General features: G+C 37.6%; 3 protein-coding genes and 1 pseudogene across 3 annotated transcripts; all 4 read right to left on the bottom strand.

Annotated features, from left to right (window-relative positions):
- Nucleotides 1-1,347: 1,347 nt before the first annotated feature.
- On the bottom strand, nt 1,348-2,755 carry LOC120773886 (pickpocket protein 28-like). Its single transcript, XM_040103055.1, has 3 exons — nt 2,631-2,755; nt 1,757-2,556; nt 1,348-1,679 (listed from the first exon to the last, which is right to left on the bottom strand). The coding sequence occupies exons 1-3, from the start codon at nt 2,753-2,755 to the stop codon at nt 1,348-1,350; spliced, it is 1,257 nt and encodes a 418-aa protein (XP_039958989.1).
- Nucleotides 2,756-8,856: 6,101 nt separating this feature from the next.
- Nucleotides 8,857-10,744, bottom strand: LOC120773885 (annotated as a pseudogene).
- A 415-nt stretch (nt 10,745-11,159) lies between these two features.
- Nucleotides 11,160-16,023, bottom strand: LOC120773875 (pickpocket protein 28-like). Its single transcript, XM_040103030.1, has 6 exons — nt 15,821-16,023; nt 15,556-15,756; nt 12,838-12,946; nt 12,420-12,568; nt 11,576-12,363; nt 11,160-11,506 (listed from the first exon to the last, which is right to left on the bottom strand). Exons 1-6 carry the CDS (start codon nt 16,021-16,023, stop codon nt 11,160-11,162), a joined length of 1,797 nt encoding a protein of 598 aa, XP_039958964.1.
- A 4,535-nt stretch (nt 16,024-20,558) lies between these two features.
- LOC120775644 lies at nt 20,559-23,037 on the bottom strand. The gene is made up of 3 exons (XM_040105899.1): nt 22,759-23,037; nt 22,117-22,703; nt 20,559-22,063 (listed from the first exon to the last, which is right to left on the bottom strand). Exons 1-3 carry the CDS (start codon nt 22,855-22,857, stop codon nt 20,719-20,721), a joined length of 2,031 nt encoding a protein of 676 aa, XP_039961833.1. The 5' UTR covers nt 22,858-23,037; the 3' UTR covers nt 20,559-20,718.
- Nucleotides 23,038-23,270: the final 233 nt, after the last annotated feature.

The raw sequence follows: 23,270 nt of genomic DNA, 5'->3' as shown, positions 1-23,270 counted from the left end.
ACTTTAGTTATTGTAGCTTATGTGGTTTAGCAGATATTTATCTCAAACTAATTAGAAGGCGGGGCCACTCTCACTTTTTAAAAATTGTTAGCCCACAGCCCCTTGCTACTGCGATGTACCAAATTACAGTTCTTGACCTTAGTATAGCGCTTAGTTATGGTCCCTTATACGTTTTTGGCAGTGGTCCGATTAGACCTATCTACGAACTCAGCCTTGCTTATTGCCAAATAACTGTACTAAGTTTGATCAAGATAGTTTAATTTTTACTCAAATTATATCTTGCACGGACGGACAGACAGACAGTCACCCGGATTTCAACTCGTCCCGTCATGCTCATTATTTATATTTATAACCTTATATGTATTTCGCGGTGGGATCACACACTCTTAAGGAGCTGCTCCGCACAGAAGAGAAAACGGAGAGAGAACAGCACTGGCAGTAGGTATGCGCGATGCCAAGCTGCTTTTAGGGGGGTACAACCTCTCCAGGTTCAAAGAACTAATTAACCTCTCCCGTGACAAATTCCGCCTCCTCCTCGCGATCTACACAGGGCACTGCAAGCTCAGGAAGCACTTGTCCAACATGGGCAAAGCCTCCTGCGCTAAATGCGGGCTCTGCGACCTGGAACAGGAAACACCAGCACACCTAATTCTGGATTGTACAGCAATTTGCAGAAGAAGGCTTAAGGCCATGGGTTCCATGTATAGTACGTTGACAGGGATCACGTCACCTCAGTAGCGCCCGGCAAACTCCTGGAACTATTCAGGCTGCTGGAACTTGGTGAGGACATGTGATATAGGAGAGGGCACAATAGCACATTACCTCGTTAATAATCAATCTATCTATCTATGTACTTCGTTTCGTTTTAGGTGATACATACAACAGTTAGGTGAATAAAACTATTACCATATACTTTATAGCAACATTTTGCAAGAGTAAAATAATTTACCGACCAGCTGTCCAATAAGATATATAGTACATCAGTTTTATTCGACTTTTTTTTTATAAAAGAGTCGAAATGCTCGAACGACTCGAAGGATGGACCATCTGAGACGCAGCCACGGCTTACATTTGAAAGAGATAATTTTCAAAATATAGATAGCAAAGAATGTTCTTTTGAATGGCGATAAACATTCCGCATTAAATTTGAAGTTTCGGTGTTTTTTCTTTAAAAAAGTAGGACACCTCGAAATGGATCACCCTTAATAAAAAGAAATTAGCATGAATGCTTGTTATGTGCTGGTGTATGTATTTATATTTTTATATATGTGCAATAATATAACATAAAATAACATTTTGTTAATTACATATATTTTAAAATACCCAAAATTTTTTTTACTTTTACTTTCAAGGAGTATATTCCATGCCAGGCCTCCATTGACTGCCGGAATATTGTGAAACTTTCTTCTGTGAAACTAGAAAAATATCTTTCCGACTTTCAGTTATATTAGATTCGTAACTCGGCAGTTTCCTTTGCTCAATTAAACCTGCCTTATCCGTGACCTCTGCATCCAACAATGTCAATTTGTTCAATCGCTTCTTATTTCTAAGCATTTTTCGTTTTGTCCAAGCTGTCGCAATAATTATTCGAGCGGGTTTCAAAACAAAGTAGTATATGACTTCAGCCAAGGATATGAAACTAAAGCCAAAGAACAGTCCAATAATACCGCCAACCCTTGCTGTGATGTGAAACACAAACAGAAAAGAAATTAATCTCTTGTTAATAACACTCAAGACGTTTAGGTTTTAAAATTACATAAAAAATCCGTTATTCCAATATATTCATTTTGCTTGTTGCTTCGGTACCAGCTCTCTTTGAAATAAATATTTACGACGGCAATATTTTTTTCCATATAATTACTACTCATATTCTTACTAAATTGGTTTGAGCTTTGGAATCGCGCATGTGCCAGTGGTGTGTGGAAGAAGTCCGGCAGGTATGAGAGATCATAGCAACTGGACCAACAGATTTCCGGACAACCGTTGCCATTCTTAGCCAGCATGGATTGCTGCTGAACACGATTGACGCACGATAACTCATAAATGCTGCATACGGTTTGGTTAGCAAAAACCAGAGGCGCATAATGAGTGACGCACCCACAATAGGCCAGTAACATATTCATAAAGCATTCTACCTCACAATTCCGTTGCGTATACACCTTGTAACTCTTTAAATTATATTCATCCTCAAAAAAACATGCGCGATTTTTCTTATTCATGGAACGCAAATGCTTTTGCGATTCGGTTTTAACCGCTTTAATTCGCACTTTCGTTTCTCGTCCGGGCGACAGCAATAAACCGATCTCACGCATATCGGGCAACTCAAGCGGATTGTGTAGTAACATTTTGAAGCCGACACTGTTCTCAGAAGAGCAATAATAGTAGTCTGGTTCAGCATCCAAAGTTACCGATAATCCCAAAGATTCGCCTGTGCCAGCAGCAGGCATTGGGATATAACTTTCGGGTAAGTTTGCAGGATATCCTTTTTCGGGGGTCCAATCCACATAAACAGTGCCATTCGGTTTGACGTCCTCACAATTAGCGCACGGTAACGGTCTAAATGAAATATGCACTTGAAATCTTAGAAAATTCAGAAATGTGTAAATGAATATGTTTGTTTGGGACTTAACTTTTTCTGTAAGAACTTTGCATGTACCATATTAAAGACACAGCATAAGCCGCTGTCAGTTATGATGGCATGAAAAATGTCTTCGCAATTGTACTTTACTCCGCCAAAATAGCATCTGAGCAACATATCACTGCATGGTTGAGAGATCTTTAGAAATTATTATTAGTAAACATATTTACGTCAATACATTTTTTATTAGCGGTAATAAATGTAGACAAATTTACACTTGCTTTTATAAAAGAATATCTAGCTTATGAATGAACAAAGTTTATAAGTGGTTCAAAAATGCAAAGTATTAAAGTATGAATGTCTAATTATGATATACTACTATGAGCAAAAAAAAGGTAAGATTTTCTTCATTATTTTAAAATTCATAATTTGTTCAAAATCTATGTGGTGCCCCTCAAATTAACACCCTTTGACCCCGATACAATTGTGCCAACGTTTTTTTCCAATCCTCGAGACAGTTGTCAAAGTGAATTTCCGGAATAGCCATAAATGTGCTTAGCTATTCTCGTTTAATGTCTGCAATATGTAAATCAGGCGAATAAGGCAGTTGCAGCACGATATTCCTTGAAAATTTGGCGAAAGACTCACGAAAAATCAATGCAGTATGCGACGGTGCATTATTGTGGTACAAAAACCAAGAGTTGTCGAACAATTATTCCGGCCTCTTTTTATACTCCTCCAACCAGCTGCTGCAGAGTATTGTAGTTTTGTTCACCGAACGGTTGTTCGTATCACATAAGCCTAATCGATATTGATATGGGGTTATATACATATATATAAATGATCAGGTGACGAGAAAAGTTGAAATCCGGTTGACTGTCTGTCTGTCCGTCCGTCTGTCCGTACATGCTGTAACTTGAGTAAAAATTGTTCAATCTTGATGAAACTTGGTGTGTACTATAGGTTCCTTAGTACAAAAAAATCGAGTTCGTAGATGAGCGTAATCGGACTACTGCCACGCCCACAAATCGCCGTTAACCGAAAACCTATAAAATACCATAACTAAGAACTAGATTAAGTTTTATAACTGTAATTTGGCACAGGCGATCGCAGTAGCAAGGGGCACCTGTGAGGTAAAAATTGGACGATGGGCTGGCACGTGCCCCTTTTTTGGTGAAATCCCATCTCTCGGCACCCGACCAACTGATTTCGACAAATTTTTTAACGTTTTATTCTCTTCGTATTCCTATGCCACGCTGTGAAAATGAGTGAAATCGGACAATAACCACGCCCACTTTCCATATAGCATAATCTCCAGTATACAATTGAAGAAGCAATTAATATAATGGGATTAACCTTTGCACGAATAATGCCTTTAGTGTATACCACCTTTTGACAGAAAATTGTTCAAATCCAACCAGAACTGTTCAAGACCCTATGTACCGAATATGTGGACCCCAGTATCGATAGTTGACTTTTGTTCGAAAATATCGGTCAATGTGTGAAATATGCAATATAAATTCCGACAGAATCCTTTTCCTGCAGTAGTAATTCTGTGTATCAACAATGGTGAAATCGGCTCAACACTTCCCTGATATGCCAAATATAAAAATTTTAGAAGTTCCTGGTGCTTTTATGCTGTATATATGCCAATATCTGAGTTATCTCAGTGAAAATTTCGGCACATATTTTACTCATAATAGTATAACATTGTGCCCTAAATGTATACAATTGGGCGAAAACTTGACCTAGCCCCCATATAACCATTACCAGGATTTTGGAACATCCGGCTGATTTTGTATAATGACTATGTATAATGATTTTAGTTTTTCTAACAAATCTTATGCCAAATATGTATGTAGGTCAGTGTATAATTTATATATGGTGTATGTATATATAAAATTGCTTAGATTCCGATCCTCTGGCTTTGATTCCTGCAAGTTGCAAGAGTATTAAATGTTCGGTTGCATCTGAACTTAGTCCGTTCTTACTTGTTTTAGTATCAGTTTGAGTTTTGTTTTAATTGTCAAGTTTCCGATAGCACCATTATGTGGCTCATTTTTACTGTGACTCACTGTATATATAGTATATAAGTATATATACCAAAATTATGAGGACTACGACACGAGTTGAAACTCGGATGCCTATCTACGTCCATTCGTCTGTGCGTGCAAACGAGAACTTGACTAATCAGCACGTTGCCCCTCCCACAAAAATTACAAAGTGCCATAACTTAGCCACGAATTAAGACACAAAAGTATAATTAGTACAAAGCATAGAGCTTTTGAACAACTAATATAAGGATCTCAGTGCCTACGCTGACTTTTTATCGATAATATCTAAAATATCGCTCAATCTGTTCTATACCTAAGTCTTTATTCATGGTAAAAATGGAAATACTTCTCCTAGCTCTTATATACCCATTACATTTATGCATTTTAAACTTTCGGTTAGCTTTATGTGGCAAATATCGGTCAATGTGTGAGAGCATTTCGGAAATAAATTCAATAAATGTACGAAAAACTTTGTATAAAACTGGATAAAAAATAATGAGTGCCAAAAATATTTATGTAAAGTATATTCGTAATCTCATATCGCAATAAAATTATGAAAAACATATTTTCAGTTTTAGCTTAACATCCAGACCCCCTTCCTCTTGCCCAACTATAGTCACTTTATATTTGAATGTTTACATTGGTCAATTTGTGTTATATTTGGGTAAAAAAGTGGACATGTTTTCTCAGCTATGGTATTTTTTAACATTAAATATAAACGAAATCGCCATTTACCGTGGTCGAGACCCCAAAAATTGTTTTGCGAAACTCCCAAAATGGGAGAGTATAAAATAGCTTTGAACTTGTTCTACTTCTTTCATAGTTCTTTCTAGCCACGTTGTTTGGTATATGCTTGATTTTGATAAATTAATTTGAATGACAGCTATATACTGTAAAGGTCCCATTTGAGAAACATATTTGGATAATAATCTATGCCAAATTATTCAAAGATAATTTGTCAAATAAAAGAAGTTTTTAAAACAAAGACTTCATTTTGATCAATCAGCTTATGCCACAGCTATGTGATATAGTGGTCCAATATCGGCGGTTCTGGCAAATAAGCAGCTCCTTGGAGAGAAAAGAACGTATACAAATTTGCATATCGATATTGCACAAACTGAGGGACTAATTCACGTATATAAAGAGGGACGGTCAGACTGGCAATGCCAAATCGGCTCAGCACGTCATTTATTCACACACATATGTGGTGTATGCTTAAATATGGTCTCCAACGTTTCTGGACTTATAACAACATACAAAGTATTTTGATAGTACAGTCTTCACTTTGTGAAACTTGCAAGAATTCATAAATTTTTTAATAACTTAAGAAAATCCCTTAATCCTTTAGGCAAAGTTAGAACATACAACAAAGAGTTTTCAATACTTTCAGAGTAGTCTAGTATAAAAGCAAGTGTGAAAAGATCTAGTGTTCGGTCTTTACTTCTTTTATGAAATGCCTCAAGTTGTTCCAATTGGGGATTGAGTTCGCCATTGTTGCATTCACTTTATGTTTACAAATTAATTGCATCTTTACATATTCCGGGGAGTAGCTGAAATAGTATGAAGGAGTTAGTGTAATAAATGTACGAAAATCTTTGCAATAAATAGTACCACTTATATGATATATATCTACATATATATATATACATATACCTACACATATGTACTTATTTTCTACTTACATTGAGAACTGTTCAACCTTCTTTTTATAAACCTTGTTTAAGTTACAAATAGTTACTGCGGGGAATGGATCCGTGGTTATTCCAGTGGTCCTTGCATTTATGCTCACAATAACCGGTGTATATTTCCATTTTTCATACGCTTTATTCACGAAGAAAACTGCTCCAAAAACAACTAATATAAATGAAACTGCGAAAAATATTCTGAAATAAAAATACATAAATTTGTTTTGTAGTTTCATGCGAAAGTTCAACGAAGCATTTTGAACAAGATTTCTCTAGATTAATTCAAAATCAGTTTCGAGTCTTTAGGGAAAAGCTTCGACCTTTTAGGGATTTATTTGCCGTTATGATGGTTGTATGAGATTTATGTTTTAATTGTCCAATCTAGCCGATTCGAACAGGTGATCAATAAAAGCTAAACATCGCCTTAAAAATCGCGGGTTCGAAATTGCTTTTAAGCCCATAATTCTTGAGTGGAGTTGTTCGAAACGCTCCGTAGAATATTATAAATTAAAGTGTAAGATATATGTACATACATATTTTCAGTTGCTTATGAAATATTATTAATGAATTGAAATTTCTTTAAAATTCGAAATTGTGAATCGATTGAGGTAATTCTTGGTATTAGAATAATATAAGTCACGTAATCACTTCAGCCTTATATCTTGTTTCATATCTAAAATATTATCTTAAATAAAAACATCTCAACCATTTAATATTAAGGGGTCAGTAGAGTAACCTGGCCTGTTTTTTGACATTTTCTTCATAGTAAGTTTTATTCTACAAAGAGCTTTTTTCACATATCATGAGGTATATCGTGGAGTGTATAAACAAATTTTTTCGGAATTTTTTGATGACATCTGTCGGAGAAATGGCTAGGTGAATGAGATGTGTTGTTTCACTGGCGGACGCGATTTCTCATGTTTGAATCATCTGAAACACAAAAACTCAATTTATTCTTAAAAAGTACGTGAATAGTTATCGTCCCTATTAGAATCATGAAAAAGTTTTGATAAATAAAAAAGTAATAAATGTCTCTTTTTTTAATTTTTTCCCATGTTTTTTTACATAAATTTTGTCATTAAATGTCAATAAATTATAAAAACAAGAAAAAACGTTCGGCTGCACCGAAGCAGTTCTTTTAGTAACTATGTGTACAGTTTGTAAGGAAGCTGTATGCTATAGTAATCCTATCTGAACAATTTTTTCGGAGATTATGCATTAATCCATGTCAAATTTTATGAAGATATCACGTCAAATGCGAAAGTTTTCCATACAAGCCCTTGTATCCGATCGTTCGGTTTGTATGGCAGCTATATGCTATAGTAATCCGATCTGAACAATTTCTTCTGATATTACATAATTTCTGTAAACAATAACTCATGCCAAATTTCGGGAAGATATGTCGTCAAATGAGAAAGTTTCCCATGCTAGCATTTGATTTCGATCATTCAGTTTGTAGTAAACCGATCTGAACAATTTCTTCATATATTACATTATTATCTTAGAGAATAACCTGTGCCAACTTTTGTGAAGATACATTGTCAAATGTGAAAGTTTTCGGTACAAGAACTTGATTCTGATCGTTCAGTTTGTATGGCAGCTATATGTGTACACATGTGTGGTTCGATATCGGCAGTTCCGACAAATAAGCAGCTTCTTGAGGAGAAAATGATGTTTACAAAATTTCAAAACGATATCTTAAAAACTGAGGGATAAGTTCGTATATATACAGACGGCCAGGCGGACAGACGAACAGACAGACAGACAGACAGACGGACATGGCTAAATCGACTCAGCTCAACATACTGATCATTTATATATATACTTTAAAGGGTCTTCGACGCTTCCTTCTGGGTGTTACAAACTTCGTGACTTCGTAATGAAGTGCTCTCGCTTTATTGCGAAAATTCGTCTTTTATAAAGAATGTTTTTCGCGCATTTCGCTCAACTTATAGTCAACATAATCGGCCTACTGAGCGTACTTTTTCAAACACCCACCTTGATATGCAGCATTTTTGGATAATATTTGAACGGACAGACTACATCCAGCGCGCAGTGAAGAAAATATAGCAGCCGTAGCTGAGAGTGTACACGAAGACCGAGAAGAGTCGATTCGGCACCGTTCGCAGGAACTCGGACCGACGTACCAGGTTGTTCAATAAAGTCGCTAGGGCTCAAATCTGGTGAATACGATGGATGCTCCAACAATTCGAACTTTAATTCATGGATTTTAGCCATTGTCAAAATGCTCTTGTGACAGGGTGCATTGTCCTGATGAAAAAGGATTTTTTTCTTCTGCAAACCGGGTCTTTTTTCACGAATCTTTTCCTTCACCTGGTCCAAAAGGTTGCAATAATATTAATTAATTAATTGTTTTACTAGTTTGCAAGTAATCCACAAACAAAATTCCTCTCGCATCCCAAAAAACTGATGCCATAAACTTCTTGGCCGATTTCCGGACACGAACTCATTTCGAAGCCGAACAACCAGGTTCACACCACACTTTAGCCTCTTGTTTTGTTTCAGGATCATGGTGATAAACGCAAGTCTCATCCATAGTGATGAATCGATGCACAAAATCCACTTCATCTTTTCTAAGACGCTCCAAATGTTGCTGAGAAAGTCGCATTCGAATGTGTTTTTGTTCCTTTGTTAGCGAATGCGGCACCCATGTGCACACAGCTTTCTAAAACCCAAAATTTCACTTAAAATATGGCTCACACTGCCTAATGGGATGTGTAGAGCCTCTACTAAATCTCTCTCAGTCAATCGACTATATTCCAAAACCATATCCTATATTTCGGCTATGATTTCTGGTGTTGATGCGCTTTTTGTACGTCCTTCACGTGGTTCGTCTTCTAGGCTTGTACGACATTTTTCTACTGTTCTAATTGTAGGTGAACAATCATTATACACTTTTAACATTCGTTGGTGAATTCCGTTTGGTGCTACACCTTCCAGATATAAGAATTTTATCACTGCATGATATTCAATTTTGCCATTGTAAAAAAATATTGTGACACGGCGACACTAAATGGTTTGTAAAAAAAGAATGAATTGACAGATTGAAATGACATGACTTCACATACATACGTTCATATGAACTAAAACAAAAAAAAAATTTGGGCTAGTAGCAAAGCCCTCTCTTATCGAACGACAAAACTTATTGAACAACCTGGTATGGAGTGACTTGGCGTATTTTACGACGATATCTTAAATTGAAAGTAAACAAAAAATCCAGCTTGTGCAGAAATTGAAGCCGCTCGACCTTCCCAAGCGACACCGCTTGGCTCTAAGGGCTCTTGAAATGTTCCAACAAGATCCGACGTTTGCGAACCAAATTTTGTTTGTGCTATGAGGCCCATTTCTGTCACAATGGGTATCTAAATAAGCAAAATTACCGCTTTTGAGACGAAGAGCAATCTGAAGAGATTCAAGAGCTGCCATTTCATCCAGAAAAAACAAAGGTTTGGTGTGGTTTGTGGGCCAGAGGATAATGAGATTGGATCAGCCGGATTTATAACAGATGATAGATATTGCGGAAGCGCATATTTCAGACCCAACGAATATGACTTCTAGCGCCATGAAAAACGACGAGGATTCTGAAGTAGAAATTATTCAACCGTCATCCAAAAAGTCCTTTGCTATTTTAAATTCCTATTTAAATACGAATATTAATACAACTGACGAATATTAATACACTAAAGAGTGTTGAGACTGACGGTCACTACAAAACAATAAACAGATTAGAATCTCTTTGCGCTGAAACAAACAAACAAAAATTATATGTTGAGCCAAAAATTACAGAATACATGTTTTATGTACGTAAAGAAACAACTTTATAAGAATTAAGTAAATAAAACAGTGTATACATATACATATTACAGCTTTTTGAAAAATTTAATGTTTTAATGAAAACTTCTAAACCTCGAAGTCTCTCTAACACGAAGTTATTTGTTGATTATGATGATTTGAGTTAGGAAAATTCAATTGTATTATGCAAAGCAAGTGTATATATGCGACTGCTAGATGCTTCTAGCATAGCACCAACGCAGCAGCTCCACTGAACAACTTGTCAGTAAGATTTATCTTTGCGCAATCGTGGGAGGGATTGTTATCAGCCGTCTCAACAAATTTGTGGCAGGCTCAAAGCGCTTTGCCGGTTTTTGAGAGTCTTTTCGATCAATGCTTAGGAATAATTATGTATTACAAAGAACTGCCGTGAGCTAACCTAACCTTACTTTATTTTGAACTGCTGCTATTGAATGTACAATATTTGCTTACCTTTCACGTAGCAAAAGATTGCTATTGGCTATATATTTTAGCCCGTGTATTGTTGTATTGTCACAATAATCTTTACAGCTCTCAGCCACAGCCAACTTAATTTTCCTATATTTCTTTTTCACCGAAACTTGATTTTTCTCCATTTCAATCGTCACTTTAGGAAGTTCCTTTGGTATTCACCTTGAATAAAGACTGCTGAGCGGTTCAAGTTTCAGCTTGTCACTGTGCCATTCAATTTGAACTACATTTGTTTATATACTCATAATTTTAGACATTTAAAAGTTAATCATAGCAGAAAACATATATTGCTTACAGAAGAAGTCACAAAGTGGACAATATTAAAAGTGACTTAAGTGTAATACCCACACATATACAAATGTGCTGTAGGTGTTAATTACATAAATTAATAGCATTAGTTCCCAGTGAAGTCGAAAATGAGTTAATATATCTAGTAAGTAATGTCATCGCATATTCAATAAGTTATTGGTCATTCCGATTGACCGCCTGTCATTAAGGCATATTTCATTGCCATGTCAACCTCTGTTCCACCTCACAAGTCTACGTCCTTATGTCCTGTTCCTTTTTCAAAGTGTCCGTTATACATTTAACGGCATTATTGCTTAAACGTTTGTAACCAGCCCTTTGCTTGTTTGACTTATTAGCTTTGCCATAAATTGCACGTAAACGTAAGTATTTTCGCAAGCGTTTGTAACGTTGCACCGAAGACCACTGACGGCACACGGTGGTCTTGTCGCATCTGATCAGCTTTTCCGCAATATCCGGCTTTCTTGAGTACTCGAACTGCAATAAAGTACGTATGGGGTGTATGATGGCATAGTACACCAACTCGACAATTGATATGAAGCTAAACCCCAAAAACAAACCCATTAGTCCACCAACTGCGGCTGCAAATGCATAAAAGGAATGGAAAAAATAAAAAATTTAAACAATATGTGGCTGATACGGGATCCTACACAAAAAATCGGTGGTTCCTATGAATTCCGTCTGTATGCTGCTGCGAAAGGAGTACTCCTTAAAATACATATTAACTACCGCAATATTCTTTCGCGCATAGGTCTTGTTGTATCGCTGCACGCGCTTATTTTCAATAAAGAATTCGTCACTCCATAACGGTATTGCAAAGACATCTACAAGGAAAGTCAAATCGTAGCAACTCGGCCAACAAGCGTCCAGACACGAACCGATCGTCGGATCTTTACGCAAACGCACCATTTCCACACAGTGCAAGGAGCGTATGTTGCAGATCGTCGAGTTCTTGTAGATCTTCGGCATATAGAAGCTTATGCAGCCACAGTGTTCTAAAAGCATTTTAGCAATGCATTCCATTTCGCAATTGCGCTGGGTGTAATGTGCAAAGTAAAGTAGCTGTCGTTCATCATGGAACAGACAGCGTCTGTATTTGGTATCCACCGAGCGCAGCTTTTGTGTCGTTTCGGTCTTATCAGGGCGTACACGAACCTTAGTCTCCTTGCCAGGCGCAATCAACACACCAGTCTCGTGCACGTTGGGCGACTCGTTCGGACTGTGCAGAGAGAGTTTGAAGCCAACGCTATTTGTGGACGAGCAGTAATACTTGTCAGCCTCCACGTCGAGCGTGATGGAGAGGCCTAGCGACTCTCCGGTGCCCGCTATACGACGTGGGTAGTATTTATTTGGTAAATCAGGGGGATAACCCCGTTCGGCATACCAATCAATAGGCTCATAGTCACGTTCTGGTATGTTGCGCATGCTACGCGGTATGCTGTGAAAAATTACAAATTAATTATTTTGATGCAAAAATTTATTCTTAAACCTTACTGTGATATGAACATAAATTTCGGATGCAGCATATTGAAAACACAGCACAGACCCTCATCGGTTATAATTGGTATGAAGTATTTAGAACAGTCGTATTCATTGGCTGCAAAACGACAAGCCACCATCATATCCTCACAGGGTTGCGAAATCTATGGTTACATTTGTCCGGATATTGTTTCAAATTTCATGAAAAAAAATACATAAATATGTTATTTCTATCAAGAATAATAGAGACAAGATTGCGACACACCACGTCATCAATAAAACCGGCTACCAAAGTTTCGTAGTAATCAAAGACAAATTCTTATTCATGATCTCAGCTACTATTGCATTTTTCTGTCAAATACACTTAAAAAAGTGATGGAACGAAGATGTCGTAATCTCTATTTCTCTCATTCTTAATCTGTATGAAACTTACATTCATTATAATGCTTTCCAAATTACTCCAATTAGAGCTGATTGTAGATTGTTCCTCGTCGGATTCATTTTTACATAGCAACTTCAGCATAGCACGTTGTTTAGGATTTCTGTAGATAAATAAACAGCATAAGCCCAACTGTCAGAATTTCGCAGAATAATAAATTAATAACCAAAGAATTATACTCTTTCTCTAAAAAGAGTATATCATCTGATGATTTCCTAACTAACGGGTGATACAACCAGAGTTTCTTTTTCAAAAAGCCTTTCCTTTTTGACAGATCACGCGTGAGTCGTGTCAAGCTGTCATGTTATTTTTGTGCAATAATGTTTGGCATTTCATCATTGAAAAACTCACGCCTGAACAACATTTACAAATCGTTCAACTTTATTACGAAAATTTCCGATCTGTAAAAAATGAGTTTCGCGCGCTGCGCACAACTTATGGTCAACACAATCGGCCTACTGAGCGTACTTTTCGCAACACCGTCACCCATCTTCAGACCCAGCATACATTATTGGATAATATTCGACCGACTATTGGACGTGATAGGCAGTGAAGAAAATATAGCAACCGTAGCTGAGAGTGTACACGAAGACCTTGGAGTCGATCCGGCGACGGTCGCAGCAATTCGCACTAAAGTATGGAAGGACTTGGCCCATTTTACGTAGCATCTTAAATTTAAAGCGTACAAAATACAGCTTGTCCCAAAACTGAAGCTGCTCGAACTTCTCAAGCCATATCGCTTCGCTCTTTGGGCTCTTGAAAGGTTCTGAGAAGGTCCGATGTTTTCGAGCCAAATTTTGTTCAGCGTGAAGCCATTTCTGGCTTTATGGGTATGTAAACGAGCAAAATTGACGCATTTGGGACGAAGAGCAACCTGAAGAGATTCAAGAGCTGCTTTTCATCCAGAAAAAACAACGGTTTGGTGTGATTTGTGGGCCAGTGGAATCATAGGTATATATTTCTTCAAAAATGATGCCGATGAGAACGTAACCGTCAATGGCGACCTTTATCGCGTCATGATTATCAGATGTTTTATCCCTGAAATTGAAGCTTGTGATCTTGGCGACATTTGGTTTGGTTTCAACAAGACGGCACCACTTCCCACGATCATATCAGTCAAGGGATTTATTGAGAGAACACTTCAGTGAGCAGATAATTTCACGTTTTGGACCGGTCGATTGGCCACCAAGGATCTTGTGATGTTACATCGTTAGACTTTTTCCTGTGGGGATATATAAAGACTAAAGTCTAAACGGACAATCCCGCTTCTACTCAGGCCTTGGAGTAAAACATCACGCGTGTCTTTCGCCAGTCACCAGTCGAAATGCTGGAACGAACCGAAAATGGGACTCAACGAATGGATCAACTAAGACTTAGCCGCGGCAACATTTGAAAGTTATAATTAAAAAAAAAAAAAGTAGATCAAAAATAATGTTCTTTCGAATGACAATAAACATTCTCCATTGAATTGAAAGTTGCTGTGTTTTTTCTTAAAAAAAAGTAGGCACCTCGAAATGGATCATCCAGCAGTCATGTCGAAAAAATAATGGAGATTAACTTCTTCCGATACATTGAAGATAATATTGTAATAAATAGATAATTGAGTGCTTAAAATATAAAAGAATTGTTATCGTTGAGACAAATATATTTTAGCATTGAAAATCAGACACAGAGTTATTTTAAGATATTCTATAATACATTATTTTTCTCAAAGAGTCGACTTTATCAAATGTATGAAACCCTTGGCATTTCCAAAATTTTAACAAGCGAAATCACACGGTTAACTTTCATCAAATTCAATCGCTGTTAAGCTGTGAGATATAGATAAGTAAGATCCAGTAATATCTTCAATCTTAAGTTCACTTCTTGACTTTAAATAATTTTATGAATACAGCTAAAATTTTTGGAAAAGAGAGAGAAAGAGAAAAGAGTATACCTGAGGTCCTCGCGTTTAATGAAAACATTTTTAGATTATTTTTGCATAACGACCTAAGGTCTACTGAGCTCTCTCCTTTATTACATACATATTCACAAAGGCCCTGCACTCTGATGAATTCTAGGAGCTTGCTGGTCGCTACTGAAATATCTATCCTTGATAGATACAAGGGTCTTGAGATTGCTCGCAATCTAGAATCAGGTGCTTAGTTTTCACAAAAAGCCATGTCCATGTTAGACAGTTGCTTCTTGAGCCTACAGTGCCCAGTATAGAGTGCAACAAGTAGATATAATTTGTATCTGGGGAGGTTAATCAAGTCTTTAAACCTTGTAAACTTCCATTAGCAGCGTTGTATGGCGTATACCTTCCTCACTTACTGCCAGTAAGCGGTCAAGTTCGGCGGCCAGTTCGTATTCAGCTACCCATTTATGTTTCGCCACCCAAATAGAATGTCTATGGTCGCTGACTGATAGACTGCTCAACCTTTATGTGTACCCCTCCATTATTAGCGATTTAATTTCATAAGCTGAGATATCTTTTTGAGTTTTTTGACTATCGCTGAGTTGCGTTAGATATTAATCGCTTCACACTGACTTATAGCAAAGACTTCTGCTTGAAATATGTTCGAAAACATCCTATGGGTATGGAGAATTTGGTATAAGGTCCTGCAATACCTGTACCAAAGCCTTCCCAACTTTTTAAGACGTGCCACTAGTTTTAAACATACCTACAATTTCTTTAACTGTCCATATTTTCTGATTTTACTCTTTACTCACTTATTTGCTTCGATCGCCTTCGATTTCAATGCCTGGTTCAAATTGCAAATGGTAACAGCTGGAAAAGGTATATTTGTAACGAAGTTCGGTTCGGGATTTATACCAACAATAACCGGTGTGGTAGCCCATTTTTCGTACACCTTTAATATGTAGAACGCTGATATAATGCAAACAACTATAACCGATATTATAAAGAACGAACTGAGCGAGAAAGAGATATGAATTAAAAATAAAGGGGGCTTGATAAACGTAATCGTGTACAAACCGCTCGGCCGGATGTAAAGACTGATTGTTGACATATTTCAAGCCATGTAAAGTGGTATTCTTACAAAACTCATCCGTGTTTGTGGCCAAAACGCGACGCAAAGTAACACATTTCTTTTGTGCCCTTCTTACACTTTCTGTAGATTTGGTTGCCCATTTCTTGGGACTCACACGGCAAACAAAATTCCTCAAACAACCCTCCATTGTGAGGGTTAAACGTTAACTAACTCTTTGAATTAATAAAAAACCTGTAATCCTTAACCAAGTTAGACACACCGGGCGGACATACATTGACGAATGTCCATATGTACGAATGTCCTTTCCTTTCCTTTTGGAATATCGTATATTGAGCTATTTCATATTAGCATTCGCAAATGTCTGATAGTGAAATATTGTCAATTATATTAATGTGTTATTGTTTTGCGTATGTGTGTGCCGTAATTTTATTTCAAAGTAGTTTCATAGTAGTAACGCGCCAAATCCATCACTTTATACAAATGTAAATGTCGCGTCTACAACTTATATATAGATCTAGTATACTCGTATCAAGTAAAAGTAAAAATTGCTCACAATTTAACTTACCATCAAAATTTTGAAAGAAATGAGTTTATATCTGAGATTTCAACTATCATTGTAAGAGAACAACATAGATAAAAATCCTCAGCAAATATATTTTTGGTTCGTGATTATTGCTGCAAACCGCATTCTGGAAGAAAGCCGACTATTAAGACGCCCCAAAACATTAGGAAGCGTAAGACAGCGTTTAACAATAACGATTTGCAAAGGTCAAACTGAAGCCGCACGAAAATTATAAATGCTCACAGCCATTGTATAGACTTAACATTAAAGCCAGAAAAAAACCTTTCATACATAAACAACATAAAAACGATGAAATCGTATTTTTGCCCGACAAAGCCTCTTCTCATAATGCAAACGCCACATTGGAGTTATTGGTCAACAAAGCCTGAAGAACAGAATCCGATAAACTTAGCACAATGCCGATTGATTAGGATTTTTTTGGAGTAATCTAAGCTTTAGTGTAATTTTAGAAGTCCCAAAATTTGCAGCGGTGTACAACGTGCTTGCTCAAGTACAGGGTTTGTGCGGAAAGTAATAGGACTGAGTCGAATGTATTGAACCAATCGTTATAATTCTATAAAAACTTTCAATAGCGGCTCCTTTTGCGTCGATGCAGCGCTGTCAGCGCGATTTCCAAACATTGAAGGCGTCACCGAAGGCATTCTCCAGAGTAGCCTGTCTTCTCAAAATGCTCGGAAGATTGTCTCTTTGTCTCGGGATCATACTCAAAGATCCATTACTCGTCACCTGTGATAACGTTATTCAAAAATTGGGGGTCACTTTCACACATGTTCAAATTTTCTTGGCAGACTTGCGCCCGACGCAATTACTGGTCATCAGTGAGCACTTTTGGGACCATCTTCACGCACACTTTGCGAATGTTCAAGTGCTCAGTGACAATGTCATAAACCACAGATTTTGATAACACGTCGCGCTAAAATGTTTCAAGGCCGGAGCATACTCTTGCAGAACCCCCAGAGGTGACCTAGTGACTGATGCCCTGAGCTTACTAAAATTATGGAGGGAACACTTCTCCAGCCTGCTGAATGGCAGTGAAAGCATCATACCAGGAGATGGTGAACCCGATTCCCCAATCGATGACGATGGAGCAGACGTTCCATTGCCCGACCATGAAGAAGTTCGAATAGCAATCACCCGTCGGAAGAACAAGAAAGCGGCAGGGGCCGATGGATTGCGGGCCGAGCTATTCAAATACGGCGGCGAAGAACTGATAAGGAGCATCAGCATCAGCTTCTTTGTAAAATATGGTCGGACGAAAGCATGCCCAACGATTGGAATTTAAGTGCGCTATGCCCAATCCATAAAAAAGGAGACCCCACAATCTGCGCCAACTGGGATTAGCCTCCTCAACATCGCATATAAGGTTCTATCGAGCGTATTGTGTGAAAGATTAAAGCCCACCGTCAACAAACTGATTGGACCTTATCAGTGTGGCTTCAGACCTGGAAAATCAACAACCGACCAGATATTCACCATGCGCCAAATCTTGGAAAAGACCCGTGAAAGGAGAATCGGCACACACCACCACTTCGTCGTTTTCAAAGCTGCTTTCGACAGCACGAAAAGGAGCTGCCTTTATGCCGCGATGTCTGAATTTGGTATCCCCGCAAAACTAATACGGCTGTGTAAACTGACGTTGAGCAACACGAAAAGCTCCGTCAGGATCGGGAAGGATTTCTCCGAGCGGTTCGATACCAAACGAGGTTTCAGACAAGGGGACTCCCTTTCGTGTGACTTCTTCAACCTGCTGCTGGAGAAAATAATTCGAGCTGCAGAACTTAATCGAGCAGGTACAATCTTTTACAAGAGTGTACTGCTGCTGGCGTATGCTGATGACATTGATATCATTGGCCTTAACCACCGCGCTGTTAGTTCTGCTTTCTCCAGAATGGATAAGGCAGCGAAACAAATGGGTCTGGTGGTGAAGATGAAATAACAAACAGTCGTCGCACTCGCAAATTGGCACCCACGTCACTGTTGACAACGTCTAATTGTGTTTAACGTGGGATCCTGCTGTCGACAGCTTAACTCCACGGTGCTCAAAAGTACAACGGATCAATACAATGCGTCGATCAGCGCCCTGAAAACTGGGGCGGGGACCCCGTACCCGCAGGGGGAACGTCACTGTTGACAGTCATAACTTCGAAGTGGTAGATAATTTCGTCTATCTTGGAACCAGTGTTTACACCACCAACAATGTCAACCTGGAAATCCAATGCAGGATAACTCTTGCCAACAGGTGCTACTTCGTACTGAGTAGGCAATTGAGAAGTAAAGTTCTCTCTCGACGAACAAAAACCAAACTTTATAAGTCACTCATAATTCCTGTCCTGCTATATGGTGTAGAAGCATGGACGATGACAACAACTGATGAGTCGACGTTGCGAGTTTTCGAGAGAAATGTTTTGCGAAAGATTTATGGGCCTTTGCGCGTTGGCCACGGCGAATATCGCATTCGATGGAACGATGAGCTGTATGAGATATATTGATTGACATAGTTCAGCGAATTAAAAGACAGCGGCTACGCTGGCTAGGTCATGTTGTCCGAATGGACGAAAACACTCCAGCTCTGAAAGTATTCGACGCAGTACCCACCGGGGAAAGCAGAGGAAGAGGAAGACTGTTCCACTCCGTTGGAAGGACCAGGGGGAGAAGACCAGGCTTCGCTTGGAATCTCCAATTGGTGCCATCTTGCGAAAAGAAGAAACGACTGGCGCGCTGTTGTTAACTCGGCTATAATCGCGTAAGCGGTGTCTACGCCAGTAAAGAAGAAGAAAGGTTACAAAATATTAATATTTTCATAGCTAACTGTGGATCTTTCTAGAAATTCCAACAACTGTGTAGATCTTTTTTTACTTTCCCTTAACATTTTTTAATTTCTTAAGGCATGAATTAAGCCAAAGTACTTATCCGTATTCGTATCTCACGATAAGATATGCAGTACAAATATGGGTAACCAAGTCAGGAAAGGAAACTTCAATTCTAAAAGTCAGTTGATGTTGATGGTGTCCCGGACGTGGTTCGTCGTCAACGGGTTCTCGATCCTCTTTGAGTAATTTGCACCAAGTCTTACTATTTTTTGCCCACAGTAGTATGTAATCGTTTCTCCATTTCTTATTCAAAGACTACTTGCTGGATAGTTATCGCTGAAGTTATTTGTAGAAAAATAATTAATACACTTTATTTACAAGTACCTTGTGAATATGTAGTTTCTATTAGGAGGGATATAAGTACATTGAGGCAATTCCTGGGTAAACTGATAAATTATTATATTTTTTTAAGGTCAAAGTTCAAACAGTGTAAATAAATAGGATTCAAAACAACGAAGCTGCGAAGTATTAACACCGGAAAGAACTTCGAACAGATCATTGAAAAGATTTCGCAATAATATGGTATATGCCGGTTTATAGCGTGAGGTGTCCACATTGCTCGTTTGTGGGTTGAAATCCTAGCCGAAGCAAACGCTAAAATAGCATATTCTTTAAAAAAAAAACGGTCGGCTCTAAGTTAATAATGACAAAAATAATGTTTAGAACTTACAAATAACATTAGAATTCTACTGTAGAGACTAAGTAAATTACTTGCAGATACAATTAACAAATATACAATAAATACATATCTGTATATACATTCATTAGTCATTGAGTATTTATGGAATTTAGTAATAATGGAGTAGCGATATTTACATAAATTTCTATAAAGAGTGTAGCTTTATTATTTTTTTCCTTTTTCCGCAGTGTTAATGAACTCTACCATGCAAATTCGTGAATCGCTTTATTTAACACTGAAATACATAGCAACCAATTTTTGAAATGTTGTAACGCAAAAGGCTGCTAGCATTATTTTGAAAGTAGCTTATTTCCGTTTCCCATTAAACACGTTCGCAAGGGAACACCTTCGTTTGTGAGCCGCATTTTGATAAACAGCTTTTAATATCTTTTTTATGCAATAAATGGTAACCGATATTAAATAATGTATATATATGTATGTATGTATGTATATATCAAAAGCAACAAAAAATGAGTATGTATTCCCGTCGCTATTACAACAACAGCATGAATATACCTACAATAATTACTGTCTTGGTACATTTCGATGCTTTTTATTACATCCGTATGCAAATTTTGTAGAACATAAAATTAAGTAACTGAACTTTGTCATTCATTTATTTGAAAAACTATTATAAATGACATTTTTTCTTAAACCTTAACTAAGGATTTTTTTTTCGAGTTTTATCGAACGAGTATGTGAATAAAGTATTTTTGCTTTTTTTCGCCAAATCAAAAATTCCTAGCGCACTTAATTATTTTTGAACTGAAAGAAGTCAACTTTCAGGTCTAGTAGTGACGTGCCCTCCTGCGGCGCGTTATCGTCTTTAATAGTTAATGCTTCCACAGCATTGTCGCTCACATGATCATATTGCTGCACCAGCGTTGAGGTTACGGTTGATTGTACAACTGATCGCGGTGGATGCAGTAGATTGGCATCTACCAATTTCGTTATACCATCATGCACCAAGTCACCTACAGCACGCAGAAGGCTTTCCTCAGAGGGTGGTAACAACTTACCACCAGCTGATAAATTTAATTTTTGCGCTGCTTCATCTGTTAGGGTATCATCCAAACTGATTGCTGTGTAATCTAAGCTGGGGGTGCTTACAGTAACCACCGGTTGTATGACCTGATGTCGTTTTCTCTCATCTCCGTTCGAACCGTTATGCTCTGCTTCTATAAAGGGGACCTCACTGTCTATAGCAGACATATCAAGCGCATACTGACCCTCCGGTATGCCTAACAACCGGGCTGTTCGCGCACTAACGAAATGCAAACCCGAAGTATTACGTATAAGTCGGGTGCTCCGCAACTGTAATTGCTCCACCAAATCATTTAGTTCATTTAGAAAGAGATCAGCACGTTGATCTTCATTGAGTAAAGGTTTCTGCAATTTCGAAATAAGATATCGGAAAATAGTCATGTCTTCGTTGGTATTGTCTGTGACAATTTCGACATTTTGTTGTTGCTCCAATGGGTTCTCAGCAATTTTTGCTAACATATGGTCAGGATGTTGCATGAAGTGACGATTTAAGCGACGCCCCAAAAATATTTTTCCACATTTGGGGCAAATCGCTTCCGGTGGTACTCGGCGATTGTTTGTTAAAACACTTGTTTCAGATGTTTTTACATTCAAATTGTGTTCTTCGGGGGATGTTGGAAGGGGTTTTACTTTGCATTGAAAATCCTTATCTTTTGATTCACTAATTATATTTTTTACATTATCAGTTTCCAAATATGAGGCTTGGTTAACAAAGCGTGGAGTCGTTAAAGATTTAACCACGCGTCCGGACCGTGTACGCGTAAATGGCTGCTGAAAATTAGTCTCAGGTTTACTTGTCTCCCGTTGTTTGACAATGGGATCGATTTTCAGCCTTTTCAACACACCTTCTGATTGCTGATTATCCTCATTTACTAAAGAATGCTTTTTTGGTCGACCTATTTTAGCTTTTGCAGAAAAGATTTTGCTCCTGGCGGATGTTGGGTGAGTTAAAGTTTGATTAATTTGTAGATTTAAATCTTCGGGACCTAGAAGTCGGTACAAAATTTGATGATTACTCCCTGCTCGGATGCGCCTTATTTCATTTTTATCCCTAATAAAAAATAATTTTAATTAAATCTTTGATTATATGTATGACTTAATTACCTATCAATCATGATACAATCGGGTTTTGCTGATTTGTGTATATTATATGCAAAAGTTAAAAGGTTATTAGAAGGTGTACTATTATTAGAGAATTTTTCCTCAGTCAAGCTGGTTGCTTCAACATGGTTTAATTTGTAGCCAGTGGACTCCTCGGTAGACGAGACGCCTTCAAAATCAACCCGTGATATAATCTTCCCCTTGGGACATTTTGTCGTCAATATAACATTCGTCACATCGATAGCATAATTTTGTGGTGGAAGTTTACTGATAGCTCCCGATGCATTGGCGATTTTTTTATATATACCAGGAACCATGAATGGTGCATTAACAGGTTGTAGTTCATTTTGATTAACTGAGAACAGTGAAAGTTCCTCTTCTGGCAAGGATTGAGAGTCCGTGGATACAAGAAAATCATAGTTAGAGTAAGCTGGCAAAAAATTCGAAGCTTGTTCCTCATTTATAATTTGTTTGCCATTGACGTAGGGACCTTCTTCGTTTCCATTATTTGGTTTTGTCGTTGATTCAACATGTTCATTGAGTGCTTTTAGCGCTGGTATTGCTGTATCTCGTGTTGATGTTTCTAAACCCTATAGAAATTAAATCAATTAATTAATATGTTTGTTGTGTTATTTCACATTCAACCTCATTATTTTTAAGAAGCTCCTCGAATTCCTCAAATATATTATTTACTTCTTCACCGGTTTTTACCATACCTTTGGTGTCACTAGTAATATTATTCATAATATAATCAGTTTACAAAACACCTCGTTTCCGATATACAATTATAGCAGCTTTTGTTTTGTTCGATCCATGGAGGTAAACAAAAATATGCTTCTTCTACATGAATGATAACAGAAGTGTTGCCACTTTATATACGAAAACATTTCGTTTTAACATCACCCAGTTTTCATTTACTGTAATCTCATTTAATATTGTTACGCACCGACTTTTTCGTTCTAGTTTGAGTTGTGATATTTCAATTACAATGCCATCAATTTATTTTGAAGGAAACTGAAAGAAATAGAAGCGTAATTAACGAAAAATTAATTATGGAGTTGTAAAGAAAACCTTAAAGTCTATATTTATTGCACAATTATATTGCGCAATTAAGTTACTTGGAATACAACCCTACGAAGAGAACAGATGTTTTTTGT

This window comes from Bactrocera tryoni, chromosome 4 (assembly GCF_016617805.1).
Source record: "Bactrocera tryoni isolate S06 chromosome 4, CSIRO_BtryS06_freeze2, whole genome shotgun sequence".
Taxonomy (NCBI): domain Eukaryota; kingdom Metazoa; phylum Arthropoda; class Insecta; order Diptera; family Tephritidae; genus Bactrocera; species Bactrocera tryoni.
This window is presented reverse-complemented; position numbering and strand designations above follow the sequence as displayed.